General features: G+C 37.5%; 2 protein-coding genes across 3 annotated transcripts in view; one reads left to right on the forward strand and one right to left on the reverse strand.

Annotated features, from left to right (window-relative positions):
- Positions 1-2779: 2779 nt before the first annotated feature.
- LOC111260138 (nuclear protein AMMECR1) lies at positions 2780-14679 on the reverse strand. Of its 2 annotated transcripts, XM_022832659.2 has the most exons (6): positions 14019-14679; positions 13544-13677; positions 9019-9217; positions 7323-7548; positions 6643-6787; positions 2780-5952 (listed from the first exon to the last, which is right to left on the reverse strand). In XM_022832659.2, the coding sequence occupies exons 3-6, from the start codon at positions 9189-9191 to the stop codon at positions 5837-5839; spliced, it is 660 nt and encodes a 219-aa protein (XP_022688394.1). In that variant the 5' UTR covers positions 9192-9217; positions 13544-13677; positions 14019-14679; the 3' UTR covers positions 2780-5836. The 2 variants fall into 2 exon arrangements, with proteins under 2 accessions (XP_022688394.1, XP_022688393.1); XM_022832658.2 differs by having other exon boundaries at positions 13544-14679.
- A 6932-nt stretch (positions 14680-21611) lies between these two features.
- The window catches only part of AQP (aquaporin), a 33721-nt gene continuing 32317 nt past the window's right edge, over positions 21612-23015 (forward strand). The window contains exon 1 of the mRNA XM_022832673.2: positions 21612-22000. The gene's annotated coding sequence lies outside the window, so the exon portion shown is untranslated. The remainder of the gene's footprint in view (positions 22001-23015) is intronic.

The following is a 23015-nucleotide window of genomic DNA, read 5'->3' on the forward strand; positions in this document are numbered from 1 at the left end:
ATTGCCACCTTGCATGCAATACCTTCAGACTTCACAATTGTTGTTCGTTAACTAGATTTTTTCAAATTAATTATTACAATATACTAATATTGTTAACAATAATAATCAATAGCAATTGTAATATCATCATCGCCACCACCATTATAATCTTCTAGTTGTCAATATGCAACTTTTCGTTTTTCATACTTCTTACCAGCTGTTTATTGCTGCTGACTTGCTGAAATCAACATTTAAATGAACATAATCAAGAATCAGCTTTGGAAGAAAACACGCATTTCGGCGAGCGTAAGCACACATTTAGCGCTTATTCCTCAGAGCCTTTTGTCATAAGCACATTGCTTTCCTCTGTGTCTACTTCGGTACTGGACGGAGAACGTTGCAACGACAGACAGAATTACCCCGAAAATTGATCGCCACATCGAGTACGTTGTAGTTGAGAGCATAAGTAAGCTGGTATTACCCACCGCGCACTTTTAGTTTCAGTTCGAGGCCAGCCAATTAATATTGAGCCTAATCGTATGATCATATGATAGCTAATATTATAATTATGGATAAGAATGTTATCAACGTACGTGATAGCTGTTGATCTGAAGAATCATTTATACAGTTATAGCAGTTAAGTAATATTGTCAATACAATTTATTCAACACCTTCAAAGAAAACAATGGCTTCTTTCCCTGCTTTATGCCATTTAACATATAAATTATGCCTATTATAGGTGTTATTAAATGTAATAATAGAAGAAGATGAGTTAGTCGGTACTTGTACCCATCGTTTACTTTATCACTTCATACCATAACAAGCATCATTAGCAGTATCAACCATTTATATCATTATCATAATGTACGTTTCAAAATTACTTGTTGTTGTTGTTGTTGATCATCACGTCATCAGTCAGACACCATCACTATTAGCATCATAATGCCATACTCATCGTACGTTTACCTCATTTCACTTCGCTTTTTCTCAATCTTTCAGTTTTATATCAGCGGGAATGGGTCCACCCATTCAATAAGAATTACATTTCTGTGAAACAACACCTAACCAGAAGGTATGGTTAGCAGTCACCTCCAACTAGCAAAACATTATCCTTTCCGGGTCTTCCATGTTCAGTAGTATCACGTTTTTTTAATAGATCCCGCAATCAGCCTCGCCTGTCTCGCATAACGGTACAACTTTCGTTTCATGATATCCAAGATTCTTTATTAAAATCCTCTGCTTTCTGCCCGGGAAGAACTTCAATGCTCAGTGCTAATGAGTGAAACGAGGGATCCGGCTCATAGAGATCAAACATTGTTTTCTTTCGCCTACTCCCAGACTCTTGTTTATTTATCTATAATATTTCGTATTGGTACCATATGAATCAAGACAAGTTAATATGTATTGTTTAATTCATAAACGTCAGCATTTTGTTTACCGGTATATCTTTATCCAGCGAACAAAATGCCATTGACAAACACACCTTTTACCCAGATGCAACATTGACATAACGACATGTAGTAGAAGTAACATGTTAAAGAATAAGCACCAGTGGCAAAAAGGGCCATGATTTTTTAATCTTGAAAACTATTCAACTCTTCATACTCGTACTGCGAAAAAGTAGTTCGGGGGAACTAGATTTCTTATCTTGTACGTAGTCATAGGTATCATCTGTTGGTATTTATTTAGGAACAAAAGGTAGGTATTTCCAGAAATTATTATGTTATGCATAAGTACACTATTTTGCCCCTGGTTTTGGGCCCGTTAGATATGACAACTGTTATAGTAGATGTATTCAACAGCTGTACTGATTGATCTGGAGGCGATGAATTATTAGCAGTTCAGCACAATCGGTGAATGAATCAGATTTGTTTGCTTTTTTATCTGTTGGCTGAATACTTTTCTGATTTCGCCATTGATCACCATCGTCTTAAATAGAGGTCAAAACTGACGATTGCGAACGCTACAAACCCACCAGCACGTACTCCTATACCGTTCGTTAGTACAAGCTGGGTGATCATCACTGGCCTAATCAGGCCCGCCGATGTAAGGCTCATCGATTGTTTTTCCCTTGTATGACTAGATGACGCTATTTTACGATGATGCTTATCACCGTCCTACAAGAATCAACGACTGCAACCTTGCGCTTCTACACTCGACAACTTCATTCGCATTAATATTATTTATCTTTAGCATCGTTTACTGTTTGATCACCATCGAAAATCGATGGCACTTTTATTTTACTATATATTTATAATGAAAATAAAAATAATTAGTCATCATAGTGATCGCAATACCACACCGTTAATAGCAGAAGCATCTGGGCTAACAAATACCACGAATAAACCCAAGTGACGAACGACAAGATGTTAGTAAATTTAATCTCGCGGGGCTACCAACAACTCGTGCGAAGCCCCCCTCAAGTCATTTGTGTGTACATATTCTACACTATAAAGATGTAATCGGCTAAAGCAATGGAGAGGTTTTAGTAAAAAGTAAACAACACCTTCATCGAACTGCCATGTATAAAGATGTCCAGATAAGCATACCGCCTAGAGAGACAAAAACCTTTCATTAATCAAGAAAGCCATGCTTTCTTTTCGATTGGGCGCCCCACGCCTACTCAATATGAATTTCATTTAACTTATTAATCTTTAATATTATCATTAATATCAATTACTAATAACAACTAAAATTCTTTCATGTACAATTTAGGGAAAATCTCGTGATTAAGAAAAGACCGATGGGAAAGACTGATATTTATAGCACCGACAAGAGAAATGCAAAAAGTAGTACAGAATTGCCTTATAACGGAAGTATCAATTATATTTCACAGCAACTAGCCATGGCAATATATGTGAGTTAAGTTGCTATATACGCCAATGGATAATTTGCAATACATCACAGCTTGTAGAAAGCAGTTCACTAGACCTGTTCCATCTAGCCAACGTTATAAGGGACATGCCTTATCGTATGGTTCCATTTGGGAACGACCAAATTTCAATTACAGCATTATACGATAGACCGACTGTCTTTCACTACAAAGGTTACCATTAATATGCGGGTTCTTTTTCTAAAATGACTTCATATAGTTGCTCTTGATATAGATATTACAGAGCACTGCAGCCTGCCCTCAAATACATCTCATTGGACGCGCATATTTTAGTGCTAACACTTCAACACAGCGCTTAATTTTATCCAGCCATACATATGTACTTAATTATTTGGCGTATTTCGGTGGTCCTGCTCGTGACTCGTAACTTGTTCCGTTCGTTCGCTCTTCCTCAGTTTGTGAAATTTCAATAACATACTTGGTAAAATTACGTGTGGCGTAGCAGTAGTTAGGTTAGCTGTGTTCGATACTGATCAAAAAGGTAATCTTAAGCTTAGTGTGTTGATGTTTTTAAATGGCAAACCACTACGGAAGTGAGATAAATTGTTGTAGCTCGGGGCTCGGAAATATAAAGTTCTATTCGACTAATTCTCGATAATGAATTTCAGAAGCCGGCAGTATTGAATGCTGTTGCTTTTTGCTGCTGGTATAGATCATCTATAGTCATGTTACAGGCTCAAGTGTACGTTAGGGAGAAGCTAATTACAAGGCGCATACAATAAGCCTATTGCTATGACGGAAATAACAATAATTGAAATAGTCAATCAACTTTCATTCGACACCTTTACAGGGAAATACACGCAACAGATATGTGAATCTCTTTTGTTTCATTCTTTTACGTGCTTCATGCATATTCGCCCTAGTTCAAACAAAGAGTAACATGATAATAATAATAATAATACTTATAAAATCAATTAAATTGCTCTTTCATGATGCCTCTCAATGTCACTAGCACGCGTTACTATCCACTATAATTATCTGCCCTTCACTATTATTACGGTCGCTCTCTTCACTACTTCAGACTTCATCACACTGGGCATGTTTTCCTATTTATTCGTTCGACATCACTTCTCCGTTGTCTAGCCTCCATGTAAAACGTTGTTTAATTTTATTAACCGTACCCGTAAGTTTCCTTACCTTCACTTTTCCTCTACCCCGCACTTGTTTTTTTCTGTCCGTTCATCGCAATGACAATTGAATATTACCAATCAATCATTTGTCTTTCGTTCAGCTCAGTTTTTTTCATAGAGATATATGGAACAACGAAGTCTGCCTGTCATTCACCTATAGATAGCAACTTTAAACTTTCAGACAATGTTTCGCTTAAACAAGTAATTAGTCAAACTCTTTTTGCGATACTGTAACGCATTGATATGCACATGACGAGCTAACAATTAATAACAGATGTATATAACTACAACTGCAGTACTTATGCTTACTGCTGCTTTGCCAATTTCTTTATAGGTATCGATAATAAATCCTGTATAATAATAAACAAAAAGCCTTGCCAGTTAAGGGCCCTCTGCGGGTCACTATTAGAGAAGACGGAAGGCTTACCTTAAAACGTTAACGGAAGCTTATGCTAAGAAATCTGAAGCCTCCATATAAAGTTTATGTATAGCTTATCCAAGGATCGCTGATAACTGTTTTGAAGCTCGTGCGGATTTCTCTCAAACAGTTCATTTAATCTAAGATTTTGAAAAGAAATAGAGCAAGTCGAAAAATATGTTAAAATACATTCACAAATTTGCACTTCCTTTTTTATATGGTTTAATGGTTGTATTTAGTATGTATAGCCATCAATGTAATGACAAGATATCTAACAGTATTGATTTCCACTCACAAATTGCATATTATACGATATCCAAATTTTTATATAATGGTGGTATGATGCACGTTGCTTTGAAAACTTTGTGTATCGATCGGCAAGGACGAATAATATGAAGTAGAAAGGCTATTTCTGCTCGTTAGAACAAACACTTTCCAATCTGCAGGCAGGCGCCAATTTCATAAATACAATTATGCGTCATGCTTACTCACACTGCACCTAGTGCGATATTTATAAGTTTAGCTCAAAAAAGATGACGTATCTTTTTTGCTAAATGTTTTTGCAGCTTCATTCAGGCGTCATCGTGGCAATCATTAGTCTACCCCATGACATATCGTAGTATTTTGCCTTGTATTCTTGCACTTCCCAGTTATATATACTTTATACCTTATTGACCTATTATGAAAATTTAGCGGGTTTAAAATAAATGTAATTCTAATTCTGTCAGTGTCAGTTCTTTTTGTTGTTGTTGTTGTTGTTGTCTTCGTACAACAGCATTTATGGCAGTGCAGTTCAACAGAGATGACCGCCGGCAGTTCCATATCAACATCATTAGCATTATTACTCTTTTTCGACTATTACAAAGTCACAATAGAAAAATTTTCACATAACCTAGTACGAATATGAATTAAAGTATAAGGCATCATTATTGTGATGTAATAAGAAGCTCCGTAAAACCTATTAGCCTACGTTTCGATTAATGTGGCACATGGTTATGTTATCATTCTCTACTATTGATGTCCCCGTAAAAACATATTAAAACATCATTCGATATTTTCAGTAATGCCATACGCATCTGATTACCATAGTGCCCCAAAATGTAAAGAATTTCAATGTGCCAAACTATTGGAATCAGGCTTGCACTTTTATTTGCTTGTTCTTCTTGGGACTCTCCTGATGTCGAACATCTTCTATTTGTAATGAGAGTTCATTTGGATAATAATAATAATAATAGTACTTTAATAATTATGATAATAATAATTATCATAATGGTAATAATAACAATGAAGGATTATATTTAATGATGCGATCGGCGTTGCAGTTAAACTCCGTCGGGTTAGTTGTTGTTGTCGTCATACTAGTAATAGTGGTGTTGTTGTTGTTGTTATCACAGTGAGCGTCTGGAGTGACATCTTCTAGCCGCAGTGCATCGTCTCTATGTGCTCGCGGTATTCTTGCCACGAGGCGTATACCTTCTCCGACTGGTAGCGTACAAGCTTAATCGAACGACGAACGTCCGCTGTTATGTTACCTGAAAATCATGAAATGAAAACAACATAATTAACTGTTGTCAGATCATTATTAAAGAGCACGTTTCCTTCAACAAATTCAGATGTATAATTCGTATGCATGCATGCTCGTTCTCAATATTTTCACGACCATAAAATGTGTGAAAGCGCTACATTTACTTTCTCCTCAGAAGATCGTAGGCGCCTTATCAATCTGCCACAAATGTTGTTATTTTTTGGAGCTCTCGAGCTCCATCCAGGCCACAAGGATCGCTGGCAATTTATGATTGCTCCATCTCATATTTTGACAACGATATCAGCTATTTATTTACTTCTCTGAGTCATTCCTACAAACTTTTTTCTCATTTACATGACCAGCTTGACTTATTATCTACCTAACAACGATATGACAACTATTAGACACATTTGTGAGTGATTTTCAAGTATTCGAATTTTCCATCGTTTTTTTCAACAACAAATGCCCATCCGTCTATACACAAAGTAAATGTAAATGCTTAATGTTATTATAATATTTTCTCTAAGACTACCACATTAGGACATTATAGAATTCAACAGTGTCATCTCACATTTCCTTTTAGCAACTCAAGAACGAAAAAGAGCAGTTTTCCGTTAAAGTTTCCATCAGAATTTTTCCGCGCTCGTTGCATTCAAACTCAAAAACGTTTACGAAATATTTACGCAGTTTAACTTACCCCGGAAACCACCTTTACGTAAAAGTGAATCGACGGTTTGAAGTCGGTCCCAGTTCTGCTCCTTTGCTATTTCTGGCAGATAAGTTGCACTACGATGGTGGCCTTTTTCCGTCTCGAATTCTATTCTAATGCCATGAACTCCAATCTGCACAAAGAATACAATGTATTTTTTAAATCTGTCCGAATTTCATTTCTTTAAATTCCCAAACACGGTAAATTCTGCACAAAATGTGCTCATTATCATGGCTGTGCCTATCTGTGAGGTCTAAATATTAAAAGTGGACACTGATGTGTATTAAAACATATAGCTTTTGCTTTGAATCTTAAGTTTCTATTAGTGCCATATTATTTAGAAAAACGAAATTCTATCTCGACAACCGCAAACAGAATTTCGCTACCCTGATAAAATCAGTTAACCATGAAAAAAAATCAACCAAATGGTGATGCTCTACTTGTCTTCTGAGTCGACGAATCACCTTATCAACTATTCAAATGGTCATGACTTGAGTCAATTTAAACAATAGTTCGAGCTTTAATTCTATTCAGTTAAAGCTAGGTTAATAAAAAGCTATAATTAAGGCAAATTATCACGACTTGTAGCATAATACTTATAGAACTGTTTGTTCTAAAAACGAATTAAGTGTTAATCAACTCAAAGTTATTTAGACATAAAAACCTACCTCCCAATCGAGATAGTCGTGTCCATCTTCAAAGTTAGTAAGTAACGATACTGCACAGGTTAGTCGTGACAGTTCGTCTCTTGTAATTGGCTCAAATCGGGAATCCTTGAGAGCACTCGTTAGTGCGTACTCCCGTAGACCACCATGAAGCTTTAGTGGCGTGAAAGTGCCGATACAGCCGCGAAGCCGGCGTTCGCGACCCAGCTGCCATGTGACGAAGAGCGGACTGAAAATATAATGCAATATTATTAACCAACTTCTAGCACTGAATGTACCCAATGAAGGATACTAAAAATATTACAACAATATTAAGATGCCTCAAAAGAATACCAGACATGCCTTATTTAAATTGTATAATCGGGGCTTGTTTTTTATTAGTGCAATTTGACAACCAAATAATATAGCTTGAATGAGATATACAGGGTGCTTCAAAACTCGAGGTCAATCGTCGAAAGGGTGTAGAGCTTTGTAGAGGAAGCATTCTTCATAACGGAACCATAGGGCACCAATCCTGATTTGTTGGTGAAAACTTAAATTTATGAAATAATTAACTTTGCAGATACCATTTCAAGAAAGACGCCATTGTGTTATAAACGCCTGGCTAAGAGAGTAAGAACATGCGTATATTGAGAAGAAGTAGGCACTTTTTTCAAAAACTAATTTTAACCAAAACTTTCCGTCAGGACTGAAATCCTTGGGAAACCTGCATTTGGGTGCTACCACATGGCGAAACAGAGAATTGGCCTTATGTACATATTCCTAAGTCACTCGCTATAGGAGAAGATTGGTTAGCATTTTCAATTTATAAGGTAAAAAAGAAAGGCAATGAAAAAGAATCAAGCATTAATTTCAAGTTTGACATGAACCCTACAGCAGGTATCTACATCGTTTATAGTTAAAAGTAATATTCAATTTAATTTAAAACATACACTGTATTAGCACATATAACGCTGATACTGCCAGTAGATGAAACTAGCAAAAATGTCTGACATTTTGTAGTTTGCGGTAACTATTGATTAAATATTATATAGAAAAATCCGTTTATGACTACTTTGGCAAGTGTGTACCTAAACAACAGCAGTTTGTGTTCAAGCTGTGCAGTTGTCTGCATTTAGCGCTATGTGCACAGCCTGAGAATATGCTTAATGACTTGGATGTCATCGCACTGTTAAAAGGAGATTGTATAGTTACATAATCACAACAGTCTCGAATGAAAAACGCGTAGTAGTCTACGAAATAATAGGCCTTAATACAACAATAGGTTTTAAAAATAGACCTGAACAACTCATACTTAGCGCGAGTGTATCGAGTAAATGTTACGCAAAATCGTGTCAAATAATTCTTGTGTGCTTAGCACTATAATGTGCTTGAGCCGATAAAAAGGTTTGAAAGAAGCTAATTTGAAACAAAACTTCATATTGTTTAACATATACCTTTAATTAACAGGGTTGTTTCTATTTAAAATTGTAATACATCTATTACATTAGTAAAGAATAGCATGACGAATCTTTCCAAGAGAGGATAATAAAAAAGGATAAAAATCCATGCGGCATAATAAAAAAAAATTGTGACAACAGTTCAGTATTTTTTTTTGAAACATTTAAGGAACAGGCTTTTTCATCTTTAATCAAGACTAGGCACTGTTGCCGTTGAGGTGTCTGTACTACTCCAGTAAGCGCAATGTAATAGAACTTACTAGCTTTCATTCGTAAAGTGAGGCTCCGGCGGCAACTCCTGCCGATTAAGATGGGAGACAAGCACATCGAAACAATAAAAGCACATCTCTTTTCGGGCAGTGCGCGGCAGAGAGGCCGAGTCTCCGTGGCCAAAGGCCAGCTTGGCCTTTTTCGCCGACCGAGGCGAATCCATGACCTTCTTGAGGTGCTGGAGAAAACCTGACAAACAATACGAGAGAGAGAAAAACAATGAAACCAAGCTGCTGGGTCAACGTTTATTCGACACAAATTTAGGTTAATGATAACAAATATGAGGCAATTATAATACAACTTAACACATAAAGATCCGCGTGGCATAATATTTGGCCTCTATACGTTGCACAAATTAAATAAGCCAGTAGTTTTATGTCAACTTTATTTTAAACCGAAGAAATAAAAACTATGTATATATAATATTTTAACATATATTCGTAAGAATTAGAAAAAGTAGAGTCTGACATGTTAAGTTCTGCTAGAGGCTACTTATAGAGTAAGTAATCAAGCTATAGCAGTCTTAAACGTGTGATCGTTAGAATGTTAAGATCACAATGTTAAGATCCGTTTTGCGTACAATTGTTTAGTTCGACTATTGCTAAATAATTTAAGAGAAGTCCAGTCTTGAAGGTGCCTATAAATTACGTTTTCTCCACAAACTATTTTATTCGCATACAACACGCAATGAAGTTCAAAATGGAACTTCTATCGAACAAATAACTTCGCATAAATTCAAATATCGAGTTTTTTTAGGCAACTTTCTTCAAATTGTTTAACAGAGTTTGGTGGAAGATCTATAATTTTTTAATAATGTCATGAATACTCAAGTGGCGGTCTCTCTCAACTTCCGCATAATTTCGTCTTCTTTTTTTATAATTGGTCGACTACTATGAGAAGCATCTACAACACTTAAATTTTCAGGACGAAAACATTAAAAACTTGTTTGGGCCGTTTCTTCTGATTACGCATCTTGATCACAAACCAAACCATTTTTTATGAGCTCTGGTAGCATTTTTGCTTTTATCATAATAGAAATATACAATAGAGCGAAAAAACTTAGGTGCCTTAAATCTTACTTTGTGCCTAAAATCGACGAAACCTGTGTTTATCTTTTATTTACTTGGTTTGACTACCACCTCTTCCTCTGCCTAAATAACCCCTGTGGCTTTTCTGCGTTCAGTAGTTTCGCTAGCGATCAGTTGATAAAACCTGTAGCATCGCCACATTTAGCGTCCCTAAACGATACCACAAAATCATATTGTGATCGTATCCTTCACATTAAGCTGCAGAGAAATGACCTACTATTGAAGGGTTTTCAATGAGTCATTTCTGTCATGCCTTCTTGGGACAGATATCGTTTGAGATGTACACGGGACCTTAAAAAGTGAAGTTTACTAGTTAAATTCGCTTTTTTTTCTGAGCTGAACAAAACTGACAAGTCCATTTAGAGGTCATTGTGGTATATATATATATATATATATATATATATATATATATATATATATATAAGACAGTGTATACATGGTGCTTCACAAAATCGTTGGTCAATTCAACATTTTAGCCGTTTATTTCCTTTTATCGCACTGTTTTTTTTAGCTAGAGAGATTAACTAGTCGTAGCAATCCATTAGCCCAAATCTCAGGGTGATTCTAGCTATACATGACTTGCAAGGATTGAGACCATAATCGGCTAACGTTTCGTTTCATGTCTTGCTAAACACCACATGGTATCTGATGTTCCTCAGTTTGTTCGCACCCCATGACGCCCCTACGCTTTTACATAGTTTAGCACCGTTTACATTTAGTTTCGGAGCACGCCTTGGTCAAATATAGCCGTTCCGACAATAATCGTTTTCTTTTTTTATGTACAAAATATCCTTTACTGCTTAAATATTGCGCTGAAACTCGCAAATGTTTTCTCAAATCCGATATTATCGCGTAATTCGTTCATAAACAGTTAAGAAAACTTCTGGATCGCTCTTTCAAGTGACATTGTAGCCAGAGTTATAGTTTCTAGCGTTTGAAGAACAGAGAGCCTAAGTACAGATATAAAAATCGTGTAAATTTATTAATATTTTTGTTTCCTGCACAGGGCAACCAAAATTAACCTGTGTTCGGTTTTGAGAGGCACTCTTTCATGTAACATAACGCACAAACAAGGCTTTACAACCTTTCTCCTCAAAAAATATCCTTGTATTTCTTAGATCTTATTACGAGCATAGGTGTACCATATTCTATTATAAATAGATAGTTTTATTGAAACAGTTTGATCATGTACGTTACACAGTGGAAGAGGTATCTTTATATCACGCCAAAAAAAGGCTACTCTCTACCATTTTCGTCACTGTTCTCAAATAATAATGCAGTAATATTAGCTTTTGAAGTATGCGCATAGTTCAAGCCAATATTTATAAATTAGCGCATAAAAAAGAAATAGTTATTGCCCGCAAGACTCCACGCGGGTGAGGTCTGGTCTAACTTTAAAAACAAATGAAACCGAAAAACCTGAAAAATAATCAACAACGTTATCCTATATACAATAAATATAGCGAAGTAATGTTCGTTTTTGATTTTCACTTGGCCTCTTGTATATATCCATAGAGTGACTCGATATCACTGAAGTATTAGAATTATTGTTTAATTAAAATGAATAGGGCGGTTTTCTAGGCAGCTTACAGTTGCAAAATTATAGCAGATTTTTTGAGTATCATAGAATACATAGAACATTACCGCATGAATGCTATGAATGGAATGCTAATGATGACCTGCCAAATGGGAATTATTTAGAAAAAAAGCAGGGTTCATCTTTACATTAATCCCAAAAAAAGTAACAAAGTAACTTGCCTGTTCGCCTATATATATACTTGTGAGTGAGTCACTTATGTCTACTTAAAAACGATCGAAAAAAAATACAGCTTAAGCGTTTTTCTCTCAAGTGACGCCACTAATTTGTGGCAGCCTTATCGTGTTTATCGTACAGTACGTACACCCCTATTAAGGGCTCAAAAAAAACTTAGACCTATTTGTAGGTGTGTTTATGCTGCTTTGGCCGTCGACGAAAGGTATCAGACTATTATGGGTTCATACGATTTTTAAGCTGACTATATTTATCTATATTGTCTTCTTTTATGTGTCAGTAAGTACCATTAATATTATCTGATAGTTCAGCCTAGCTCAGTAAAGAAAAGAAACAGCTAACCTGTGGTTCTCGGATTTACATCTGGTAAATTCAAACTTAGATAAAATCCATCAGCTCAGCCTATGTACATCTATTAACAAATATGCCAATTAATCATCAACTGATTGTCGTGATAAGTAAGAGCGACAGAAGTAATGTACGCAATGAAGCAGCCCAATTGGTGAATAACTGACCACAAATGAGCAGGGGTAATTCCTCAACAATCGACACTATTTGGCATATCAATGACGGGTCGTCATGGGGAAATTAGAAAAGTATGAGTGCAGTAGCAAGAGAAATATATGTACTAAGTAAATGTAGACCCTCTGACTAACGACGCTGTGAGCGACGCGGGTATACAGCCTGACCGTTATAACTAGCAGTAGCATATAGAAGATGCGCTGTCATGAAAGAAATGATTATGATCATAAAGGCAAGTCCCGTCACCCCCAACTAGCGCTACCTTTATTGTTATTGCTGTGCTTTTTGATTGATGCCACTGCGTGCCAATAATACACGTAATAAATGTATTTGTAGTGACAGTATTATCTTACAAGAGGGTTATTGAGAGGGCGCAGTTATTCGCATATTGTATCGTTGCGACTACCGCGCTACGCTACTGCTCTATTCGTCATCGAAGACGAACAGCTGCTGTTGCCGCTCCCGTTTTCGCCGCTGTCGCTAAATGAGGCAAGCGACTATCATCGTGATCATAATCAAAACCACCACCGATTTTGTTATAATACAAATACAAGCGGACAAGGGAGCACCAACACTAACTCAAAGTCATAGCGGAAGAACGAAAGGAAGAAGTCTTCTTACTAGTAGTGACAACCAAGAGGAAAGCAATTAAAAGCTATTGTTTTCTTAGTAAGATATTGTAAACACCATGACATTATTATTGATGCTCTTCAACACGACGAATACGCACGAATGTTGGAATGTTTGCATCTGTGCGAGGCAAGCAAAAATAATGGACCCATCATATAAGAAATTTTCAATATGTCCCGCGTCCAAAAGGAAACATCTGTTCCTAAGTTTTCTAATAGTAACTAACATCATAGCACTAGCTGAGAGACAATTAGCAGCTCGAATGGGCATCAACGAAAATATCATCAGCAACTACAGTTGTTGCTATTGTAGCAGCAGGAGAACCGAATGGTAGTTTCGTATAAAGTTAAGTACCTACCAGTTGTCAATGGTGTAATTTAACATGTTAACTCAAATACCATGTATAACTGATTAGACAGGGGCGGCTATAACGATTCAAGAAGGAACAGGTTTTGTATGAAAAGCAAACATTCATAAACAAAAAGCTGAGGGAGCAACACTCACCCTTTGGTTCCGAAATGACTGCCGTTGGGTGGAGGCCGCGTTTTGTTGAAAAATCTGCTGCAACGCCAGCCCGAGTTAACGACAAGAGAAATCGGCCCGATGGCGAGGCCCCCCAGTGGGCGTAGCAGGAGATACTACAGCGGAACAGCCACGATCACCAGCACGATCCGGCAATACAAACGATGACGACGACGACGACGATCAGCAGCGCATTTACCAAGCAACGAACGGATAGGAAGGGTCAGTCACACTAAGACAACAGCTAGCCTGTCAGAATTACAACAGCCTAACCAGCAGATATTTTTGTTTCTATCTTTCCTTCTTCCTTGTTTCCTGCTAGTCAGTCAGTCAGTCAGTCACTCAATCAGAGAGAGAGAGAGAGAGAGTTCTCCAGCTACCTGGCCGTCTCAGTTGAACCAGAGAATACAGCCAAGCGAGAGATATATACTGAATACGATCAAACGAACGACCATACCCCACCGCCGTTGCTGCCGCCTATGGGGGGCAGTAGCATTGACTTTGGTTTATGCTCGTGTTCAGTCTTCATATGCGTACACAGGACTACTGACTAAAAGGTAGTAACCAGGCAGGATCAGCCAACACAAATACACAGGCAGGCAGGCAGGCAGACGATAACGACGAACGATCACACAACGATGACAACGACGATAGCGACGACGACGACGACTTCGTCGTCAGTATGCACTGTAACGATTGGGCCAACAACGAGCCTTCGTGCTGTGTGTCTTCCTGACACTGTTGGCAGATACTGGGCCCTCAGCCAAAAAACAAACGAACACAACGTGTAGTCCCAATGAACCAGCCGGTGGCAACTCTAACTATAATCGAGCGGCCAGTCCGTGAGTCGTCCAACAAAGAACGAACCAACCAGCTCCAACCAGCCGCCAGCCCACAACAACCAATAGAACAGTCAGCAGCAGCGGCAGCCAGCCAGCTAAACAGACGGCGAACAGAAGACTTTTTCAAACAACAGGCGACGACAGTTTGGCTTACTCAGGCTACAATGAACAAGGGGACGAGCGAGCGAGCAGGAGTAGCAGCACCGGTGGAGCCAGAAACAACGACGAAGGCGACAGCAATGATGAGGGCCAAACCACTACGAGTCATTAGCACGCATAAGTACCACTGCACTAGAAGAGACTACTGGCGCTGTGGCTGCTGGGGCCGTTGTGGCGGCGGCGGCAACGGCAACAACAGCGGCGGTGGCAGCGGCGGCTGCTGCTGCTGCTGATGCGAGCATCAACAACACAAACATCAACACAACGACCACAGGCATTCGGAGTAAGGAAAGAAGACGACAGGCAGGGCAATGCAGCCGCTGAGGTGACGGCGGCTGTCTGCTGCTACCTCCGCTGCAGGAGAAGAACAGCTGAGGGAAATGACGTCACATCCGTTAGAGAGGCCCTATCGGTGGTCCCGTTTAAATGTTCGTTTGCCCTGCATCTATACACAGGCCCTTAGTTAGCGATCATCTGCACTCAGCGTAGCCAATGACCCTTCCGCTTTAAACAAAACACAGAAGGAAAAGGTGTAGACAGTGCACGGGAGAGGGCGAAGGAAAGGGTAATGCTTGTAGAAGAAGTGTTGACTACTTAGAGGAGAGACTGTCTATCGAAAAGACGCACCAAGCCACTAAATACGCAGAGCTAGCGCGGCTGGCAAGGGAGGGAGGGACTGAGGGCCGCGACAATATTGCCACTCGAGATAAACGCGCGTAAAATTCTCACATGTCGTCCCATTAAAGTCTTGCTTGTGGAAGGAAAATACATTTTTCGTAGATAAGGGACGCCAAGAGATAAGCAACGAATTTAGTTATACTTGAGAAATAGTTTGTGTTGTGAGCTTTTGAATATAGGAGTTAATTCCTGAACAAAGTGCCGCACTCCTAATCGTAATCTGTTTTTGAATACTGTACACTTCCGGCTAAAAACGACTAATATAAAACTACGCCTTAGATTCAGAAATTTATGACTCATGGTGAAAAAGCACTATGCAAAATAATTTTCAGAGTAAATGCCAATACCGATAATGTCATACAAGTAGCTATTAAATATATAAATAGGACAACACCACAGCTGGACTTTGAGAAGTTTCAATTTAAAGTTTAATTTTAGGATAAAAAAAGCTTCAAAATATATTTTCTGTTTGTAGTTCTTCTTGATCGGTGTTTTAGTCGGTGTATTAGCTGATAGAAACAGATGCGTCGGAGGCATATTGGGGAAACTTTTAACGAGAACAATGGAAGCACTCAGTGCCGGTGGACGTATCTAGACCAGACTCACAAGTCGCAAAACGAATTCAATACGTCGCAATACGAAATACGAAAGGAGAAATTTATTGACATCTGATGACCGCATTCAACGTTACCTTGAGTTCAAATTACCTTGAGTCAAAAAAACATACAGTTTTAATTTTTTTGGGAATATGCCTCTGGCAACCGTGCCCTGGACTCTAATCACCCCCGACCCCATAAGTGGTATACACAGATGAATCGAAGTGTTTAGATGATTCCACCATACATGATCTAGTGCCCTCGGCTAGAAACATAGAACGTCATAGGTCATTTTGTATGCGTTATGCCATAAAATCTGCAAGCACTTCAAACAAAAGCAAAATCAAAGTGTGTAATTATGTCGAATAAGGGCGAGTTTCACGGAATTGGTTGAATTCCTTCAGTTATCTACTTCTTTCACTCTAGTTCTTCTACCTGTTAGCTGGTCGGTTAAGTTACAACTCGTCATTGAATTACTGCGGTAGCGAATCAAGCAATCGGCAAGTTGGAAATTGTATATTATATATCGTAGCATACTATTTTTTTTTACTTACTATTAGCACGGCAACATTATAACTTCAGAGTAGCGCCAAAACAAGTGTAGACTGAAAAAAGGCTTCCGCAAGTTTCGCCTAGATGCCAAGTTCACTGTCAGCTACATATATTCAATAGATGCAGTAAACGAAAAAAAGAAGAACAGAAAAAGGACAGACTTCTAAAATATTCGATACCTTGCTTTGTGGATAGCAATGACTACATAGAAACCAGTAAAAAAAAAAAACTTAGGAAGTTAAGAGAACGAACAGTTTGTGCGAGTTGCATAGATTGAACGAAGTGCTAAACGCAGTACTTTTTGATTGGTTGTACTGCCATTGTTACAATAACTTAGAAAAGTGTCCAAGTTAAGCAAAATGATACTACACGTATACATGAACACTTGTAAATGCTTTATATTTTAAGTCTGGTACTATCATTAAATATTGTTTCAGATGGTTGTTGCCGGCATGAAATTAACTGTGTCTAGGCCTGTCTTTGTACCAACTAGCCAATTTTACGCGTCCTTAACTTCAGTTAGTAGGCAAACCCACTGCTACTGGCCATAACCGGAACACATACTATTCCTAATCTAACGAAAGCCAATCGGTCCATTTGTTATTTTCAGAGCTCCGGCTCCGTGTGCTGAGCACATCGACTAATGTACACGCTTTTATTTATTTGATTTGTAGTATACATACAATGATGGCCGAAATGTTTGTTGCCAGGTGAGGCAGAACAATGCGCAGCATGTGATTAGAGAGTCAGTTATCTCAGGATATTACAGCCGTGTCTTATCGTAATTTTATTGGTACAATGCTAACCGTTAGTCATTTACGCAGACACAGCAACTCGGATATATATATGCATTGCGGCATTTCATCACATGGACTATCTGTTTAGCTTATATCAGGCTACCAAATATATATGTCTATATGAATGCTCAAATATGAGTTTGATTGAGTGCTCCTTTGATTGGTGTAACTTAACGTTAACAGAATGTGTTACAACGGACTGATAACCTATTTAAACTAATGATTAAGGAAGGACGCTAGTGGAACTTGTGGGAGTGACGTATATGTTTCATGTAACAGACACAGACAGTGAAGGAAAACAAGTAAACCTTTAAATCGGTGCGTCCGAGGCGATCTATATCATTGTTAAAAGCTCCACAATGCTTAGCCGCAGCTGTAAAGCCTCTTGTTACTTTTGTTTTGCGTATCTTGACCGTTTCACCTCTACTGAGGGTAAGACTTTAGCGGATTATCATGAGAATATATATATATATATATTCTCAGTGCTTTCTTCACCTTTATGTACCGATTGAAAGGGTTTTCTTCTCTAAGAGTCTGTTGTAATTTTATTGTACAGTGAACGGGATTTTACGTTGAATTGAAACGCTACAGGTAAGGGCCTTAGATTAGAAAAAAGTGCAACTTTGACATATACTTTAATTCGCTTTTTTTTCAAGTCAAACAGTTACCGAAGAGAGAGAACTTTATCATCAAAAGAAGTGGTTTCTCTAAAAAAGCTAGCAACCGACCCTATTTAGTAAATTTAGATTGTATTTCTACAGTTAGCAAATAATGAATAACCTACCACGCAAACACATATTTATATAGTCTCAAAATATCCCATAGTGATTGTTTCTTGTTTTTTTTTATAAGTGCTTTTCGAGTGAAACTTTCTTATCTAATAACGAATTAAATTTTAAATTGGCTTAATAAGCTATTAGCAACTTAATCATGATTTTGTAATTAGGTCATATGGTTCGAAATAAGAGTAGATTGAGGTTTTTCCGATTTCGTACTTTGTACTACTAATTGCTCAGCTATCCTCAGAGTACTTGCCTGTCGATTTCTAATAGCCTCCATAGTAAAAGCTGAAGTGGAATGATTGCCTATCCGCAAATAGACATTTCATTTTAATTAATTACTCTCTGCTGTATGATGCAGATGAGTTTCTTTTAAAAAATAACAAGCCGGCTAGTTACTTTTGGAACAATATTATCCAATAATATTTATGTACGTATATGCATATAAGTATCGATCTCTTTTCTAGGTAATTAACTTCAAATTCACATATCTCAAATAATATGGGTCGGCGTTGCTCACTTGAAAATTAAGATTTGGAAATAGTAGATACGTTGGAGGTGTTAAAATGCCTTCATTCAGTCTTAAAATAGGACGCCTTGAAGATGAATGAACTTACTGCAGAAATTCGCTGTCCATTACAATTTCATTCACAAATACTATCTAAGCCCATAAAAATGTACTTTGTCTGTAGTCAAGATACGATATTTGAAGAGTCGAGTCCTAGGTGCTTCTTTCGCGTGCTTTTTTCCGGGAGTGTCGATCTACAAGATGCTTCTTGTTATAGCCAACGGCTTATGAAAAAAGCTGCTAAAATTAAGTAGACAAAAGCTTGACGTTTAGGTACCGTACAAACTGTTGCGAAGTGCTTCACTCGACCGTATCAAAATCAAGCCAGTAATCAAAAGTCAATTAGATACGACAATAATGTACAAGCAAAAAATGAAAAAACGGGTTCTACAATTTATGGCAAAACTAAAACAGGATACGGTGGTGCTATTTGTTTAGTAGGAATTGAGCATTATGAGCTGCTGTTGGGGCCCTGCAAAAAATTGAATACGGGTCTCTACTGATAACGATTAACAATAGCCTATTGAAAAAAAATCAATCAAAATTACTCGAACAGAAGAGGTGCCTTGATTATCATGTCCAACTTCATACACCTTTAGCTATGGGGGATCTTTTCATGAACAACTCGTTGTATATATCGTATTTTGCAGTAACAGATTATTGTCTGCTTCTACATCTGTCTACAAAATATTCTTAACGGGGTTAAATCAGTCAATTCGACAGAGGCGTGCATTCTTAGGCTTTTTGCAGTTTTGAGGCCTTTCTGGGTTTATAAGTCTTAACCTACTGTCCGAACGTTAATTCCACTTGATTGTCTTATATTTAGCGTCTTTAAACGACATATTTACGGGTTTACGCCTACCAATACAGACGTTTAGACCCCAAATTGAAGCTCTTATCACGGTGAATGGAAATTATATTGAATTATCGCAGTCACCAAAAACGGCATTCTAAGCACGCGCAAAAAAAACTTCGTTGAAATGCTTACCTTTATTCAGTTACAATCTTAAAACAAAGCATAAGAAAGTGTCCCAATTCGAGCGTCGCATTCTATATATATATATATACAATCAAATTGGTGTTATTTCTTTGTAAGTCGTGTCAAAATTAAAACAGATATCTAAGTGAGATTACTAGCAGGTATTGAGAAGGGAACTTTTTTTTACAGGGTGTTCTAAAAAATGAACACAATGTTTTGTGCGGGTTACAACATTCCGCTTGTTTCTTCTTTTAATGTGTAATCAATTGAAGATAATAAGTAAATTATGGATAATTTTGAGTAAAAAAAATACTTGTACAAATAATATAAATACTAAAAATAAAAAGAGAATATATATAACCTAAAAAAGTAATATAGTGGGGAGTTCCGGTACATTCACCTCAGTTAACTTTAATTACTAAATTAAGGGAGTTTACTTACTCAGATAAAAGATATGTTTAAAACGAATGGAACTTTTTAAGATGTTTTAACATAGGAAATGTTCCTAAGGATTAAGAACATCAACCAGTTTCATCAGCCAGGAAAGAGCACTGAAAAGTCAGAGCAAAACATTTTAAAAGCCTGTAAGGGAATCAAATCATTAATCATCGATTTAAATCGAAAGTTACGTCCCAACACCGGCACGACCTATTAATGAAGACTAGAGGAAGAGATGGAAATAATTTTGCCAATAGTACTTGACAACATGTTGACAAGATGTATAGATTTCGAGTGTAGTAAAGCTACATTTGATTTAGATGGCAAAATTAATCAACATAATTGCACCTACTGTAAATCCCCATATTACGTAAGAACACCATGATAAGTTACCAGTAGTTACAATCTGGTGAGCCATTTCAAGCAACGGATTAATTGGATAATCCTTTTTGAACAGGACACTAACGGGTACCAATTATTTGACTTTTCTGCAAGAATCTGTTTCATCATGCATTCGGCAAGATGTTGGTGGAGATGACAAATTTTACATCAAATAGGACGGAACACCTTCACCCTTCATCATGATACAGGAGCATATCCTGAGGAGGAGCCTCCAAATAAATGGATCAGACGATCAGACCAAACAGATCAGTCTCATGAAATACTGTGGCCATTTTCTAAACATGAAGCTAATCGACTTTTCCTTCTAAAGATATTTCAAAAAAGTTTACGCTAGAAAACCCACGACACTGAACAGATTGAAAGCCGAAATTCAGCGAGAATGAACCACAGAACCAAATCCAGTTAATATTAATTTTACAGAAAACAGGCCTTGTTCAGAGATGCTAGACATGAAAAATTCAATATCTATATTCTAGGCTTATAATCAACCAAAGCCACGATGGGAGCTCTCTGCTTCGCAAACACAGCTCCTAATTTCTCTCTTAAATCATCAAAAAAGATCTTTGCACCATTTTGATAAGTTTTCGATTTTTTTTTTGTCAATTCATCTTGGTTTAAGGGCCTCTTTCTTTGCCTTATGACGATTTATTTTAGATTTTCGTAAAATGCCCGCAACTTGCAACGATGTGTGCTCTTAATTTCGGTCAACAAAGTACATATACATATATATATTATTCGTTCACAACGAAAGCATTGAACAACGGGTAATTCTAGCTGTTACACAAGAATCTTCAGCCCTCGTGATTATGACTCGGTGACTCTATTCAATAACTGGATGGCTTTGTTTCGATATACTCAATAACGAACGGATAGGCGCATGCCCATTAATAGATAGCCCGCCAAAACGTGTCCAAGCGCATCCCGAACCCCTTGCTGTGTACGTCTACCTTCTTTAGATTGTCCCAGAGCAGTTATTGGTTATAGTTTTCTTTTACAGTAGTACCTTGGCGTACCACACACTAAAAGAGCAAATGTTATTTAATTTATAATAAAGTCGTATGATTTGGTTTTCAAACTAATTTATTAGTTTAAGTCTTTTTTTTTTCTATATGGGAGCTTAATTTGCTTATTGCACCGTCCCAGTTGCTCCAGTGCAATAAAATTGGCCGTTTGGGACAGGAGAGAGCGTTTGCTTCAGCTATATCCCTTTCCCACCGAAGGTCACACGCACCACCCGCCAGTGAATGTTCTCCATGCTGCATCTACTCCCAGTTCGGATTCGATCAAACCGCCCTAGCAAGCACAGGAAAATCTATTGGATGTCACGCTTTGACGGGTGGTCGCATGGAGATACTGTCGTTCGTTTTTCACTAGCGGGCAAAGTTTTTTCAGTCGTCCGCCGCATGTCAACAATTCGACAGGAAAAGATAGTGCGATGGGGTAGCATGCTTTCCGTCTGAGGTAATGTCAAACGCAACAATGTAGCCTCTCTGCAGAACGACAATAATCGCAGCTTTCTCATAAATGAAAAATAGCAGAACTCTGCATTGAAGTCAAATATCAACTACACAACAAAGAGCATTGTGGATTCACGTGGAGTCACGAGAAATGGCCGTACGTGTCGTTATCGTTTAGGCAAACCTTATCAGGTAAGCCATCTTTTATTTCCAAGATCTTTACTACTTATTGATTAAAAGTGAAATGTTTAATTAAACATTTAATTAAAGTTAAACAGGAGCGATTGCATTTAACACATAGACCTACAGTGCATTGATCGCAGCGCTATCTCCTTGACAGCTAGTCATCCATTAAAAAGCTTTAAGTCACGGCACTTTTATGGAAAAAGCGACAAGTCTCGATAAAAACAAAGCTTAGCAAAGTTAAAACAAAGCTATTTTTGGTCTTTTTCCTCGTTCGTAATATAAATGCGGGAAAGAATAGCTCCACGCACCAATCTTTGGTTCTTTACTGTTTCGTCTTATTAACATGCTTACCTCTACCTTATATTCTACTTATTACTTATACCTTTCCTACTTATAATTCAAATGACTTGAGATAAATATAAACAAAGTGTATATTGATACCTATTGAACGTACCAATGGGCCACATCTCAGTCGTGTTCGAACAAATGAACAAGAAAGAAACCGGGAAAGTGTTAATAATTACAGAAATACGTTTATTAAGCTATTTGACAATCAAACTGCGTAAATCTCTATTCGGAAATTTTCCATCGCATTCAAAAAAAGGTCTCGAAAATCGCAGTAAATTCAATCGTACACAACAGAGAAATACTTACTTTCTTAGACCTAGCTTACCGAGTCTTATCAAGCGTATATTCCTATTTTCCATCTAGTCTGACCCTCTATAGCATTCTGTTAAGTTCATTCGATACAGTCACATATATTTTAATAGTCAATTTAATGAAATCCTAATGTAACTGATAAAACAGAACAAAGCTATGAACTTCTGTCGATTAAGTCAAATGCTTACGCTTAAATAGTTACGTTTTATTTATTTATTTATTTTTTATATATTTATAGCAGGAACGACACTTGGCTATTATGTGACGCATAGAAAAGATATCGTCTTGTTGGCTAGCGCGCGCCTTTTCAAATGAATATTATTATTATGCATAAAATCAACTGTAGTTACATAGGCCTGCG

This window comes from Varroa jacobsoni, unplaced genomic scaffold (assembly GCF_002532875.2).
Source record: "Varroa jacobsoni isolate VJ856 unplaced genomic scaffold, vjacob_1.0 scaffold_404, whole genome shotgun sequence".
NCBI classification, from domain to species: Eukaryota; Metazoa; Arthropoda; class Arachnida; order Mesostigmata; family Varroidae; genus Varroa; species Varroa jacobsoni.